The sequence below is a fragment of the Bubalus bubalis genome, chromosome 3, assembly GCF_019923935.1.
Source record: "Bubalus bubalis isolate 160015118507 breed Murrah chromosome 3, NDDB_SH_1, whole genome shotgun sequence".
Taxonomy (NCBI): Eukaryota; Metazoa; Chordata; class Mammalia; order Artiodactyla; family Bovidae; genus Bubalus; species Bubalus bubalis.
The window spans coordinates 160668163-160684343 of NC_059159.1; the positions used below are offsets into that span (position 1 = coordinate 160668163).

The 16181-nt window shown below is 51.3% G+C and overlaps 1 protein-coding gene across 10 annotated transcripts in view; it reads right to left on the reverse strand.

Annotated features, from left to right (window-relative positions):
* The window catches only part of EPB41L4B (erythrocyte membrane protein band 4.1 like 4B), a 141889-nt gene extending 130454 nt beyond the window's left edge, over window positions 1–11435 (reverse strand). For 4 of the 10 annotated variants that reach the window (XM_025282195.3, XM_025282196.3, XM_025282197.3 and 1 more), the window contains exon 1: window positions 11031–11432. In XM_025282195.3, the coding sequence (XP_025137980.3) occupies window positions 11031–11330 (300 nt within the window). In that variant the 5' untranslated portion in view covers window positions 11331–11432. Of the gene's footprint in view, window positions 1–3506; window positions 3649–11030 lie in introns of those variants that run through there. The other 6 variants (XM_025282198.3, XM_025282199.3, XM_044940401.2 and 3 more) reach the window with 5 other exon arrangements.
* Window positions 11436–16181: the final 4746 nt, after the last annotated feature.

A 16181-nucleotide genomic window follows, 5' to 3' on the forward strand; every position in this document is an offset into this window, starting at 1 on the left:
TTCATTTCCACTTAGGGAGGAAAGGCAAGGGGGACTTACATGGACGTGTTCTCCCTTGTTCCACAGAGGTGAGCTCAGAAGAGGAAGTGGGTATGGGAGACAACCTCATCAAGGCCAGCAGAGTAAGGAGCCGAACATGATGAGAAAAATATAACCCAACTAAAAACCAGGCAAACATCATAGAACACAGCATACCAGGAGGAAATACATTCATTGTCCATAAACACAGGCAAAGATCCTCAACCCATCAACAACTGGGAAAAAGTGAAGACTACAGTGAGTTCCCACTAACTCCTACAAGACTGGTAAAATAAAACAGAAAAGCTGCCCAACGCCCAGGGCTGAAGAATGGATTAGCAGACGCTTTTATGTACTGCAGGGACTCTGGAAAACAATTTCATATGATCTTAAAAGGCCCTGCCTGCCGCCCTCCCAGAGACGGGTACATACCCAGGAGAGACGCTGGCTTGCAAACGTGCACCAGGAGACCAATTTCAGGAGGTTCAAAGCGCCATTTTTTCCCCTAATAGCTCCAAACTGAAAACATCCCAAATGTCCACCGACAAAGGATAAATATATTCGGGTATATTCATGCAGCACGGCAAGAAGTCCAGCCATCTCATCAGTATGGATAAAGCTCACAGACACAATATTGAGTGAAAAATCCATATACTATAAAGTTCACAAACATGCAGGACGAACAGTCTATCTTTTAGGGAAACACACACATGAGGCAAACCCATCAAAAAAGGAATGAGATAAATTTCAGGGGTGGGGGAAGGGAAGGCAATTAGGGAGGAACGTGGGTGGGAGATTAACAGCACAGGTGAGGCTCTTTGTTCTTATGCTGGGTGGAAGGTACAAGGGTGTTTGTTACATTACTTAATTTTTTTAGTATTTATTTATTTACTTATTTGGCAGCACGGGTCTTAGTTGCGACACGTGGGATTGTCCATCTTCACTGCAGGACATGTGGGATCTAGTTTCCCGACCCGGGATGGAACCTGGGCCCCCTGCATTGGGAATGTGGAGTCTTAGCCACTGGACCACCAGGGAAGTCCCTGCTGCTGCTGCTAAGTCACTTCAGTCATGTCTGACTCTGTGCAACCCCATAGACGGCAGCCCACGAGGCTCCCCCGTCCCCGGGATTCTCCAGGCAAGAACACTGGAATGGGTTGCCATTTCCTTCTCCAATATATGAAAGTGAAAAGTGAAAGTGAAGTCGCTCAGTCGTGTCCGACTTTTCTTTTAAACCAGTCATATTACAGATACTCTTTTGTATTTGTATTTCATCATTAAAAGATTTAAAGACTGACTGGACAGAGGGCTTGCCAACACTGAGCAACTCTGACAAAAGACCGGACAACCCGGGAGAAGGATTAGCAAGAAAAGGAAGAGTCCCAGGTGAGAGGAGCCAGGATGCCAAGGACAAAACCCCGAGGGGTGGGTGGAGGACATCCAAGTCTCTGATGGCAGCGCCATCGGTGAACGGCAGGGCAGAGTTAGGAAGGCCCAGACACGAAGAAAAGTCTGTAACTCGGATGAATGGGTCAACAAACTGTGGCATGTGTGCACACTGGAATATCATTCAGCCTTTAAAAAGCTGACCTATGCTACCACCTGGATGGACCTTGAAGACATTATGCTAAGTGAAAAAAGCCAGACACAAAAGGACAAGGACGGTATGACTCCACTTACGGGAGGTAGCTGGAGGAGTCAGATTCCTAGAGACAGAAAGAGGACTAGAGGCTGCCAGGGGCTACGGGGAAGGAGGAATGGGGAGTTCGAGTTTACTGGACATGGCTTTAGTTGGGGATGATGAAAATGTTCTGGAGATGAACAGCGGTCATCTTGCATAACAATGTGCACATACTTTGAAGTGTACACCCAAAAATGGTTAAAATGATCAATTTTATGCAACTTACGTATTATCACAGTTTTAAAAATCCATATTTCAAAGAAGGTGCAGCTGAGCCAGCAAGCTGGAAGGATAAAGGAGAGATGCTACCAAGCCTACCTCAAGCCCCTTGAACAAACATAAGACATGACACAGATGACAAGAGCGTTCAGGCATGAAGTGGACATGGAAGAGGCACCACAGAGCCAAGGGAGGCTGACCCTGCAGGCACCCGAGGCACCGGGCGGTCCACATCCCCCTGGCAGGGCCAGCTTCCCTGGGCGATTCTGCCCCTGGGACCCAGCTCAGTGCTGGGAAACAAAGACACTCCAGATGACCCCATGGATGGCACAGGGCCCTGGGGATATCACCCTCCAGTTCACAACTTCTAGAAGGAAATGCTGGGCACTCAGCCAACTGTGACACTGGGGGAAAGAACCTACAAGACATGCTGAGAAATGGCAGACGGAACCCGAACGCCAGAGATGCTGTAAAGCAAAGAGGTTCAGCAAAGGCAGGGCAGTTTACAGCAGGAAATTCTAACCTGTCAAATGACAAAAGATTCTGACCTTCCCTGGGAGTTCCAGAGAGCACACCTTTCATGGGCTAGGGGTAGAGCACTAAAGAATGGGTCAGGAAACCCAGATTCAATTCTGGCTCCACCCTACTTACAGCTGAGTGGCCTTGAGACCTGCGTAAAGGGGATAATAACACTTTCCCAGATGGTAGCAATTAAGGGAAGTTAACACAGATTCTGCAAGCCTCGGGGGTAGGAGAGTCAACAGGCAAGATACCAAGTGCTCTGAGTGACAACCTTCAACCCCAAGAGACAGGTAGGAACAGGCATTATTACACACACACAGGCAATATTACACACACACACATACACACAAACTTTTTTAAGTAATTCAGAATAAGCCAAAAAGAAGGCACCAAACTGGGTGAAAAGTATGTCTGGAAGGCTTGGATAAGAGGAAAAAAGGTTTTTTTTTTTTAAATAAAAACAGTATATAAAAGGCTGCACACCATGTTTATAAACATGTATGCAAAAGCCCAAAGACTGAAGGGAGCGGTGAAACCAACCAGTTGCTATGCAGCAGGATGGGAATATATAAAATGTTTCTCTCTGTGATAATTTTAGTGTTGTTCTATTAAACACTTTTTTAAAATGTTGCCTATTTCCAAACTCAGCGTTGAAGAATTTGGGCCTCAAACCAGAAGGCCCTCTGGTTGAAACCACACTCACCCAGTATGACTTACAGGTGTGAATTCCACGCATGGGAACCCCAAGTGGCCTGGAAAGGGGGCCACCGTTCTGAGGCTCCGGGTCCCCATCAACCCTGGGGCAGGCTCCTCCCACCCCCACTCCTCCCAGACCCAGTCCTGGTCAGACGACCTTCCCAACACAAACCTCCTCTAGCCCGAAGCTGCAGTCTGCCTTACTATGTGACGCCGGTGGGGTTTTTTAAATCAGTCTGCTGGGCCCTGATTCTCCCCTCTCACAAATAAGGTATAACAACAGTAACCACCAAAAGAGGTTTGGTAAGGATTCAACAGTCACTTAAGCACTTAGCACAGTATCAGCACACTGTGATCCCCTGACTCTTACCAGCTTGAGACCCTCCTCTGTGCTTCAGAGGTTGCTCACTCACTCCTTCAAAATTTGAGGGCTCAGCCGGTGCTCACAGTCATCCCTAATCACAAGGAGCTGGAAGCCCAGACAGTGCGGTTTCCTGGCTCCCATCCTCCCTGCATTTGCACCTGCTGCTTCATCCACTGCAATGCCTTCTGAGCAACTCTTAACAGCGGAACCTCCTAGGCAACCTTCCGGACAACTCAGTGTCACTCAGGGCATTGAACCTTCTCCAAATCTAGCCCACAGTTCCATCGCTCATCCCCTCACCACCCCTCGTGGGGTTCCGAGTTATATCCTGACACTGTCTCCCACCTTCTAGACTGGAACTCTCTCCCCCGTCCGGTACCCCTCCCAATGCTTCATGCAGGGTAAATGCACAACCAGTCTTGGGTGACTGAAAACACTGTGGCCAAACAAAAACATTGTGGGAAACAAAAATAAGCCAGAAATTAAAATCAAGTGGGACTAGTGAGATACATCCAGTGTCAAGAGAAGCTGAAGAGGCTGCAGAATGAGATGAGAGACCCTGGGGCAGAGGAGGCACTCCTGGGATGCTGCAGGGTCACCCACCCATCTATGCCACATCAGCCCCGGCTGGGAGCAGGGCCTGAGCTCCCTGGGCAGGTGGGAACCTCCCCAAAGCAGGTGTTCAGAACACAAGCCCTCAGATGCAAGGGGAGTCTGTGGCCACATCAACGGGACCTCTAAGCTGCCAGAAAGCAGAGGTGATTGGTGGGGAAGGGCTCCAAGGATGAGGACCCCACTCCTTACCCAGGCATTAGGTAGCATACAGCTCAGATGGCCACAGGGAGCTCCCCGCCCCAGCTAAGGATCCCAGGGGCTGTAAAGTATTAGGGGCAGAAAGGTCCCACCCTAAAGAGGCCCAAACTTGGGGTCTAGCTCCCTATTCAATTGTGCTGTAGAGGTGGGGAAAGAGACTTTACTGTTATCAACCCATATAAATTCATCGTTTTAAATAACATATTCAGAACTAAAAACAAAGAGAAAAGTACAGATGGACACACACACACACACACCACAGTTTTAAAAGTGGTTATCTCTGATGAGATTTTAGATGTTTTTAACTTCTCCTCCATCTCTATATTTTCTAATCTTTCTGCTGCCAACGTGTTCTCCTGTGAAATGCAAGTGGGGGAGGAAAACACATGCCAACCACCAAAAAAAAAAAAAAAAAAAACCCACCAAGATGAATCAGCAGCTGACCCTGCCTGCAGGCAGCTGCCATGGGCCCTAGGAGGAAGCCCCAGTGCAAAGAACCAGATTCCTGCAGAAGAAACACTCTGGGCAGGGTGGAGGAGGCTGGAGACAGGAGTCAGGCCATGGAGAAAGATGGGACACGGGTTTTGAGGACAAGTTGTGGGTGGAGGATTTCTGCGGTGATGGAGTGGAGTTTTTTCTAAGTCCCTATGCAAGAATGTAGGAGAAAGGCTATCTCCCTGTATCACCGACCCGACTCCCACCACAATCTTTTGCTATTTCAGAATTAAACAGACCTGCGCCTTCATCCACGACAGTGCACTAGAGACAGAACTCAGTGAGATTATGCACGTGAAAGCTCTTAACCAGTTAATATTTGTTCTGTCCTGGACTCGCGCAGGGTCATGTTCCTGGTGCTGGAGAGGCTGGCAGACACCCCCACCCTGCATATTAACACCGACAATCCGGCAAGTGAGGAACCGGAGTTAAGCGAGGGCACCTCTGTCCCACTTGGGATGGTCACCATCCACCTCTCCTGCCTTCTCCCCTTCCCCACCTGCCCTCCTTTGAAAACAAAGGTATGTTTTAAAAATACATAAACCCATGACACAGTCATCCGAGGGCCCCCATGGCCTCATTCATAGTCCAGGATGGGTGCGAGCAGGGTAGCCCTGGAGGGCCGCCTTGAGTCATTATCAGCCCTCACAAGGAGGAAAAAGCAGCCGCCTGAAGTCTGGGATAAGGCAGGGTGTTCATGGCATCAGGGACCTCAGGAGTGAGTGGAGATGAGGAGCTGCCTTCTCATGGGTCTTATGTGGTCCTCCATTTCTTCCCACACCTGAGAGTGAAGATACCCCTGTCCTCCAAGTTAGACCCCAGTCCTCACTTCCCCCACACTCAATCAACAGCCCCACCTCTGGGAACGCACCAGAACTCAGTCCCTTCTCCACCCCAGGCCCTCATCACCCCTCACCTGGATTACTGCACAGCAGAACTGTCTCCAGAGAGGGAATGGTCCCCATTCCCTCTCGCAGCCCAGCCTTCACTCTGGGGTGGCAAAGACGGGCTCCCTAAAGTGCAGGTGTGAGCCTGCCAACCCCCAGCTTGGAGGCTGCTGCTCCCATCCTCATTGTCTGAAGCCCTTTCTAATGCACAGTGCGGCTGCCCTCTGCTCTCACAGTTCAGAGCCAGTGTTTTTCAAAGGGTGTGACTTGCACGCCAAAGGTACCGATTCAAAGTCCAGCTTCCTAAACTAATCAGAAATTCTGCAGGTGAGCTCTGCACAGCTGAACTGGAGACAAGAAAATCCCAGATGCGCTCTTTGTGTACACTGAAGTTAGAGAACCCTTTTGCTGGAGTTTCCTGTTGTTTAGGTAAATGCCCAGAACATATCTGGCCCCCTGCCATGATGCTGTGTTAGGACTCGGGCCAGCCACCTTACTGCTGATCCTACACATCTCCAAAGGCGAGTGTGGTTCCCAAAGATGCACCTGACACCTCCTCACTGAGTGACCAAGGGAGTCACTTTATATCCCCAGGCCTCTGTGTTCCATACATACGATGGGTGGATATGTGTTGTCTAGGGTCCCTTCTAGACATACGATCTTCATGTTGTATCATGCATGTTCTGTTGGGTCTGAGGTTCCAGTCCGGAAATTCTAAGGACCGGCATTTTTCTATCTGGGGGTGTAAGTGGGGGGTGAAAAGTGAAAGTGTTAGTAACTTAGTCTGACTCTTTGCAGCCCCATGGAGTATAGCCCACCACGCTCCTCTGTCCATGGGATTCTCCAGGCAAGGACACTCGAGTGGGCTGCCCTTCCCTTCTCCAGGAGATCTTCCTGACCCAGGGATTGAACCTAGATCTCCTGCACTATAGATGGATTCATTACCATTTAAGCCACCAGGGAGTAGGGGTTGGGAGGGTAGCATTCTTTTCTCATTCAAAGTGAAACTTTTATAAAGCATCTCTCTTACTACACCCAGTTTCCAATTTCCAATAAGGGAGAGCCAAGCAAGGCTTAGCCTTCCTGGCATGGCTTTTTTTTTTTTTTTTTTTTTAAGGCCAAGCCACGTGGCTTATGGGATCTTAGTTCCCTGACCAGGGATCAAACCCAGGCCCTTGGCAGTGAAAGTTCAGAGTTCTAACCACTGGACCGCCAGGGATTCCCACCCTTTTTTTTTTAAATGTTCATTTCTAGAAAATTTCCCAATCCCTTTTCATAGGCCAAAGAGGAGGTACAGAGATGTGTGTAAGATGATAGCCTACCAGCAACCCTTCAGCACCCTGCTGCTTCCTAAGGCCTTTTCATATCCTTTTAGACATATAATCCTCTCATTTTAAAGACCAGAAAATCAAGGTTCAAGGATGGCACAGCCAGACTGCACAACTCAAACGTGCACATTCCCACCCTGAAACTCTCTGTGCTTGCCCTGTACCACCCAAGTCCACACTGAGCTCAGAGAAGGTGAGAGCAACTGCGCCAAACCCTCTACTGGCCAACGAGGCATGCCCTGCAGGGCATGGGAGGGAGCGCTAACCAGCCAGCCACACCCCTTCCTGGCTCTCCACACAGAGCTGCTGGAAGTCTGCGCATGCAAGGGAGGGGGGAGACGGGGCTGAGCAACAGCCGCACGAGCAAAAGCGATGCCAGGGATTTAGTCAACAGAGAGCTAATATGAGTCAACAGCGGGTGCCGCTGCCAAACACACTAATGGGATCTTCAGCGGCATTAACAGAAGCAAAGAGTCTGGGGCAGGCCGAGGGAGTCCTGCCCTGCTGGCCAGACCACACCTGAGGGCTGGGGCCTGGCCCAGGGGATGCACCTACTGAGCCAGCACCCAGGTTTCTGAAGAGGAGTGGCTCTGGAGGGGCACTCTGGCCTGTATGGTGGGCCAAGGCCTCCCCTGGGAGCTGGGCTGGAACAGGAAGCCCACTCCAGATTGCCCATTATAGATGGATTCTTTTTTTCCCCCAAAGATCCTGATGCACAGCAAAGCTTAAGAACACACAGGCGTGCCAGAGGATGAGACCCACCACCTGGGGAAGGGGGCTCCAGGCTCCATCAGGGAAGCATCACTGGAGAAGACAATTACAGCTGCTTCTTCCTTTGTTATATATAACAGCGGGGCCGTGGCATGGCCAAGAAGTGGCTGACTCCCTGAAACAACAGGGAGTCTAAAAATGCATAAGGGGCACTGGATTTGAGATCCTAGAGCCACAAGCATCAAAGACTCCAGGAAGACCTCCTGATTCATCCATCCCCAGCACCCTATCTGGTAAGCCTGTGAGCTCAGCATCACTTACAGGAAAAAGACACACTGCTACCTGCGTTTCTCAAGGGCCTCAAGGCCACCTTTCATTCACCTTTGGGTCCACAGCCCAGCTGAAAACCAAGGTGCCCCAGCACAATCCCACTGAGGGCCTTGTGTTTGAGGCACTTCTGGAACACAGGCCTCCTGACTAGGGCTAATAAAACGGCTTATGACAATGCCTGCGCATGGTTAGTATGCTGAGCGGAGAATGCATGACGCTACCACCACCAGAGAGTTTTAATTACAAAAGAGCCATAGTTAGCCTGGCAAGTGTGCTTTGTGCCTGAGCAAGTAACTGGAGACAGAAAATCCAGCTTAGGGAGATGGCGGTCAAAGGTAAATCCGGTGTACCAGGCCGCAAAGCCATCCCTAGGCACAAGAAGCGGTAAAAATTCAGGAATGCAGGAGACGAGAATAATGACCAGTGGGACTAAATGCCAAAAAAGGACAGCATAAAAAGTGAGCCTGGTGAAATGGGGCTGAGAAGGAGCACAGATGCTACAGCTTTATGGAGACCTGGCTGCTTGGAGCCATGCTGTAACTGAGAGTTCGTTACTGGCACTGAAACTCTGAAGATGACTGTGGGAGACTGTGATGCAGCTCTCACACCGAATAAATCTTCCAGTCAATGAGCTGTGCTCACTGGTGAATTCTCCATCTTTCCTCTCCAAGCAAGGGCACAGATGACCAAAGCCAACATTTGCTCTGGACCTGCCTTTGGGTGGCACATATACATTATATGCATGTCTATATAAATAAAATTGGAAGTTCACTAAATAACATCTTAAGGCATCCCATTGGACGTCCCTGGTGATACAGTGTATAAGAATCCGCCTGCCAATGCAAGGAACACAAGTTCGATCTCTGGTCTGGGAAGATCCCACATGCCGCAGAGCAACTAAACCCCTATGCCATAACTACTGAAGCCCGTGCGCCTAGAGCATGTGCTCCCCAACAAGAGAAGCCACCGCACCTAGAAGCCGGCACACCGCAAGTGAAGAGCAGCCCCCTTCCCTCACTGCTCTCTCTGCAACTAGATAAAAACCCAAGCAGCAGGGAAGACCCAATGTAATCCATAAATAAATAAATAAAAATTTTTTTTACAAAAAGGAAAGAAATCTTCCATTGTAAGAAAACCTAGTTAATTCTTCTGTCAAGTAGCCTTTAATTAAGTGAAGAAACCTTTAGGATGCAAAACCTGCCTCCCCCGCGCTAGGCCAGGGCTCCACCAGCTAAGGTAAGTCAGCCTTCGCATCCCAACCTGTTCATCTGGGTACCTGTTTGGGTCTATTCACCACGCATGCATTTTTACTGGGTTTGCATTTTTCATCTCAGAAACACCACTTAAACCTGTCGCAGAAACCTGACAGAAGCAATACATTTTATAAACGAATCATCTTGGGGGAACAGACAAGAAAATCATCAGCAGTGAGCGTTGTCAAAGTTCCCAACCAGAGCATTCCTTTCGCAGATCTGAGATGCAGAACGCGCCACATCCTCTCCACACACCAGCTGCCCGCTCCAGAAGCAACCCACTCACCTCTCCTCCACTCGGCTCGGCCCGCCCCCCTCCCCTTTTCAAGCCTCCTCTCCCAGCTGAATAAAAAGCTGGAGAGCCCAGTCTTGGAAAAACAGTAACATTTTAATACTATTTTAAAGACAACTGCTCTGAGCACTGGAATGTTGGCTCCTTTTCCATGAATAAAAAGGCCCCCGAAGGGTATTATCGTAACAAAATGATATCCTATGGAGAGCACCAGGAACCACAAAAATAAAATCGCCATAAACTGAAACTGTCTCAAAATTAAACCTAACACAAGGAAACATTAAACCGCAGGCCAGGCAGGCTCTGATTTTCCCATCTAAAAACCCTTACAGGTTCCCAGCCAGTTCTCTCCTGACGTCCAATTTCCCCCACCCGAGAAGGTCTAAATGCTTTCTTTAGAAGTCCCGGTATGTTATTCCGCCCGCCCCGCTTGAAACCCTCGGGACGGTCTGTAACATTCATCTAAAGCTCAACCGTTTCTGTGTCCTCAGTCACACCCAAAGATTCCCAAAGGCAACGTCTGCCGCAGCGCCGGGTGCACAGTAGGCGCCCCATTAATGTGCGGATTCGATCTGATCAGATCTAGCCCCTTGGGCTAGAAAGACCCGCTGGTGGCCGGACGCCCTGGCGGGGACGTCAGCGCCAGCCGAGCTCTCCGCTGCAGGGGGCGGGGTGCAACCACCTGTGGGCGGGTGGCCCGGGCTGAGGCCGCGGCGCAGCCGCCCTGGGGTGCCTCCGCGGCTCCACGCACAGTCCCCGGGGAAAGTCCGGCGCCCCAGGCCCGGGGGCCGACTCCCAGCGGCCCAGAAGGGGGCTCTGCCGCTGCAAAGTTGACCCGACCAGCGAGAGTCGATTCTCGAGTTAGCTCCCAAGTCGCCCAACCCCCTGTGAAGCAGCGGGCCAGAGGGGCTGTTTAGGATGGGATGAAGGGGTGGGGAGCGCCCAGATGGGGACTGGAGAGAGCAGAAATACTCCCCTGACTCCCTCCCAAACTTGGGGCACCTGCCGGCCAGCAGGCGAGGGGGCTTCTCCTCCCCTGCCTTCCCACCACGGCCTGGTGGCGAGTCTGTGGGGGCAAGCGGGCTACCCCGGGGCAGCCCCGCCTTGTTTTGACATTCTCTAAACGACAGCCCAGCACCAAGAAGGCCGCTGCAGAAACCTCAGAGACCGAAGGGGAACAACAGTCACCCGCGCCAGGGGGCGGGGACTTGGGACTTGAGGGGGCGCGGGCCAGGGATGGGGGCCCCCGGAAAAGACCAGAATGGGGTGGCCGGAGAGGAAACAGGACTAGGAGTGCGCGCAGAAGGGGGAGGGGATCCCGGAGAGGTACAAGGGGAGCTCCCCAGAGGGGAGCATCGGGAGAAGGGAACTGCCCCACGGGCCCCGGGGTGCCAGTGGCCCGGACCGGCTCCGTCACTCACCGGCAGGTCCACGCTCACTTCGGTACCGTCGAGCAGGAAGACGCGGCAGTAGAGGGTGGCCTTGGAGGCTCCAGCGGCAGAGATGTGCACGGCCGCGCCGCCCGTGAGCAGGGGCCCGCCGCCGGCCGGGAACACGCTGCCCCCGGGCGCGGCGGGCAGCGTGGAGACAGCGGCGGCCGGGCCCCCCCGCGGGCCCCCGTCGCGCTCGTCCCCCAGCCCGGCGGCCCCGCGCCCTGCCGCGCCCCGCGCGTAGCGCTGCATGGAGCGGCGGCCAAAGGTCCGGCGCAGAAACCGCAGCATCCTGGCTGGGGGCGTCCCCTGCCTCCGCCCCCTGCGCCGCTGCCGCTGCGCCGCCGCCCGGGAGTGCCCCGCGACGCCGTCAGTGCCAGCGCCCGCCCGCGCCTCCTCCCGCCGGCTGCGGCCCGGGGCTCGCTCCCGCCGAGGCCGAGGCCGCGCTCCGGATGCCTGCGGGGCGCGCCGGCCCGGCCAGCGCCGACTGCGAGTGGCCGCGGGCGGGAGGGCGCGCTCGGGGCGGCCAGGCAGCCGTCCCGCCGCCGCCTCCGCCGCCACGCGCTCTGCCGGGCCGGCGGCCTGCGCTCGCGGCCGAGGGGCCGCTCCCGACGGCCGGCCGCGGGCGGCCCGGGGGGCTGCGGGGGGCGCGGGGGCGGGCTGCCGGCTGCTCCCGCGCCGCGAGCCGGCCGAGGGCCAGCCGGAGCAGGGCGCCTGCGTGCTCCTGGCGCGCTCGCGCCCACTCGCCGCGCCCGGGCCCGAGGAGGCCCCGCCGAGTACCCGCTCCCCAGGCGCCTTTTCCTGCGCCCGCAGCCCCCGCCTCCCACCTGGGAGGCTGCACCTCCAAGCCGCCGCTGCCGCCGCCGCCGCCGCCGGGACTGCAGCACGCCCTCCTCCCTCGGGGCTGCGCCGGGTATTTGCAAACCGAGTCTGTGCTGCCCCCTGCCGGCCCGAGCGCCCCCTGCTGCTGTAGGTGTGCTCACGTGTGTACACGTAGGTGAGCACACACGTGTTTCCGGCGCCCCGAGCCCTGAAGACGCCCGAGAGTCTTCCCTTGCCTAGTTTGTAAACCCGGGCTGCATGCCCTCAGGGGAGCCATGCCCGAGAGGCCAGAGAGAAAAACGCAGGAAGCGAAGGCCCTGCCAGGCCCTCAAGTTTCCCCTTCTGGAAAAGGATGGGGGTGGACTAGGTAATCTACCAGGTCCCCACAACTTAAGTTCTGTCAGTTTAAAATCTCAGAAAGAGCCCTTTCTGCTATTCCAGTCCTATGGACACATTCCAGATAAGGAAATTGAGGCCAGGCTAGGAGAGGTGTACTTTTCCAATGGACTACGCAGAGAAACACCTTTCCTCAAGGAACTCGTGTCCAGTATGGAGGAAGTGTGCGTGCGTGTGTGCTCAGTCGCTCAGTGACTCTTTGCCATCCACAGAGGCCTGCATAAATAGCCACAACTTATAAGAGTAGTAAAGGCTGAAGAAGTTGCTGAGAAGCAGAGTAGAACTGAGGCATTAGGAGGTAGTCTATGAGGATACACGGAGAATATTGGAGGCGGAGGAAATATTTATAAACAATGCCCCCCAGGTATACAAGTTCAGGGACTGGATCAAGGAGAAGTGGATTGTCCATTGTGGTTGAAAGAAGGTCAGGCCTCTTGAGAACAGCACTACTTTTCTTCTGTGTGTGCCTGACACTGTGCTAAGCCCTTCTCATTCATCATCTCCTAAATCCTCAGGACAGCCTGGTTCCATAAATGGTTTTATCCCCATTGTACGGAGGAGGAAATTGAAGCTTAGAGAGCTTAAGAGACTTGCTCTAGATTTCATTTCAAATAGGGGCTCGTTTGCTGGGATTTAAAGCTGTTGCTCCTAACCACTGCCAGGCTGAGGCATGTGGCATAATTGGCAAGCAGTGGTGGTTTCTGAGAGACCTGGACAGAGGCAGTGGCCACAGCAAAGGGGAAAGAGAGAGAGAAGGATGAATTCAGGAGGTATTCCAAAATCGACGTTTACTGAGGATCAGGCACTGTCTTAGGTGATTTCATGGATGGTATTTTCATTACCCTCATTCTAACCTTTCTAGATAGTTCTGTTTATCCGCATTGACTTAGGTGGAGTTTGGGGCTTAGAGAAGTAACATCCTTGCCTGAGGTCTCAGAGCTCCTGAATGGCAGCAGCCAGTGCCCTCCCCTGTTGCCTGATGTTTCTCTTATGACTCTACAGGGATCTACCTGGCGACAGTGTATTCTGAAGGGGCACCTGCAACCAGACTTCCAATACCCACTCTGCTCCTCTCCCCACCCCCACCCCCACCGCCAAGACTTAACAGAATACTGTCAGCAAACGTGTTCAAAGGGGACCCAGTCTGCTTACGGTTTATAAGGGTAGCCCATTTCCTACTCTATAGCCCAGAAGTGCTCTGGTAGACTGAATAATGGCCCTCTGAAGATATTCACATCTCAGTCCCCAGAACCTATTCCTGAATATGTTCCTGTACATGGCATAAGGGACTTCACAGATATTCCTTATAAATTCAGGAATTTGAGATGGGGAGGTTATCCTGGGTTATCTGGGTAGGACCAATATAATCACAAAGGCCCTTGTAAAAAAGAGACAGGGGAGTCGGAGACAAAGAAAGTGATGTGGCAGTGGGAGCAGAAGTCAGAGCAATGCATCCAGGAGTCAAGGAATGCAGGCAGAGGCTGGAAGCTGGAAGAGGCACGGAACAGATTATCCCGTATATTTTAGAAGGAACATAGCCTTGGTTTTTAATGCAGCCTGTAAAATCTGACTTCTGACCTTCAGAACTGTAAGATAATGCACTTGTGTTTTAAACCACTAAGGTGATGGTGATTTATTCCAGCAGTGATAAGGAGACTCATACATGTGCAGTGTTAAATCGTGTTAGGTTGGTACACTACATTTTCCCAAGCCTCTTGGCACTCTCATAGTGCCATCCCTCTCAAAGGAACTGTCATTCAGTTTCTACGTATCCTCTGTCCTTCTCTCCACCAAATGCTGAGCTCCATGAAGACAGGAGTTTTTTTCTTATTCATCACTGTATCCCCACCCAGCACCTAGCCTGCTGCCTGACAAATAGTCAGCATTCAATAAATGCTTGTTGAATGAATGCAGGATCAGATTTCATTGTCGTAATAGCCCGTGGGGTAGGTATTGCTTTTGCCTTGTAGAAATGGAGAAAATGAAGGTTGGAGTAGAGTCCAGACTCACACTCGCCTCTCCTGACTCCAGCTCCCAAGTGCCACCGACAGTACCATGTCATATCTAGATTGCATTCATTTTACCTGCACCTCCTCTGTCCTGGGCACCGTCACCTCACTGATTGAATTGATCTCATTCAGTCTTCATCGTGATTTTTTAAAAATATTTATTTACTTATTTGGCTGTGCCGAGTCTTAGTTGTAGCACTCAGGATCTTTAGTTGTGGCACATGGGATCTAGCTCCCTGGCCCGAGACTGAACTTGCGCCCCCTCTATTGGGAGTGCAGAGTCTTAGCCACTGGACCACCGGGGAAGTCCCCACAATAGTGATTTAAGCACTATTTTCTCCACCACACAGAGGAGAAACAGAGTCTCAGGACTTTCTTTGATTAAATTTCACATTAGTCAAGTTTCCTCCCCAGAATTTCCACATTTGAATAGTAAAGTTGCATTTTGTCTGTTCACAGTGCTATCTATTTCAGTGATTGCTCTTTCTTCATCTTGGCATTTTAGACCATAAAAATTCCTTCCCTCTTATCCAAGCTCTGTACCAGCCCTTCAGAAATTTTAATTGCCATTTCTCAGACCCTCTCTGAGAAGGCCTATAATACTTTGGCCACCTGATGTAAAGAACTGACTCATTTGAAAAGACCCTGATGCTGGGAAAGACTGAAGGCAGGAGGAAAAGGGGACAACAGAGGATGAGATGGTCAGATGGTATCACCGACTCAAAGGACATGAGTTTGAGTAAACTCCAGGAGTTGGTGATGGACAGGGAGGCTGGGTCCATGGGGTCATAAGAGTCGGACACGACTTAGCGACTGAACTGAACTGAAGACCTTCTCTCTGCTCAATGAAAATGGACCAGAAATGTGCATGTTTCTAGTTTGCCAACACATCACTCTTTTATGGGCCTTTTGGTCTTCAAACTATCAGTTAGTATTTTACTTGTGTTCCTGTCTAGAACCATCTTGAGCTGAAGTTCTCAAGAAAGAGTCTACATTTAAATTCCAGCTCCTTTCCTTGGCCACAAGCAGTAGCTTGAGTTTCTCAATGTCATGGCACTTTGGAAGCTGACCCGTAGAGTCCCTTTTTGCTTTCTCATCATTAAAGATCAGCCACCAGTTTTTTAAATTTTATTTTTATTGAGGTGACATTGATTTATATAAGCTTATATAAATCAATACAAAGTTTATATAAAACTTATATAAGTTTCATGTGTACAACACTGGTTTTGTTTTTAATTTTGTTTAATTTTTGGCTACACTAAGTGGCACATGGGATCTTATTTCCCTGACCAAGGATCGAACCTGTGCCCCCTGCTGTGGAAGCACCGAGTCTTAACCACTGGACAGCCAGGGGAATCTTTCAGCCACCACTCCTTTGTCCACCTCCTCAGGTTCATGAGCACCTCCTAGCTTCCTTCCCATCCCTACTCCCAGAGTAGCAAACCTTGGGAAGCTCCTTACATGGACCCTTCCTCCACAGTAGTCTTACGTGTTAATTAAACAGCCCTTAACCCTGTCTCTAAGCAAGAAACTCCTCTCAGAAATGTGCCATTTATCCCTAGCCTTTGTTTCCTGGCTCATTTCCTAGACTCAATAAAATTATGCCCTCATTCCCTCAGACTCTTTTTCTTTTCCCATAGAACAAGATTACACTTGAATGTATGCTCCTATTTATTCCCTTGTATTTTTTTTTCCATAAACATTTACGGAGACGTTACTATGTCTCACAAAGCCCTCCCCACTCTTCCAAGTGTTTGTAAATGTTGGCTTAGTCTTTCTGCTATGATTTCACAATAATAGCTATCATTAATTAAAGACTGTGTTGTGGGCAGCTGTGGTTTCTGCCAGCCTTGAGTCCTTTTTCTTTCTTTGGGGACAAGAACACAGAGAGAAGCATAGCCAAGGCACATAGTTT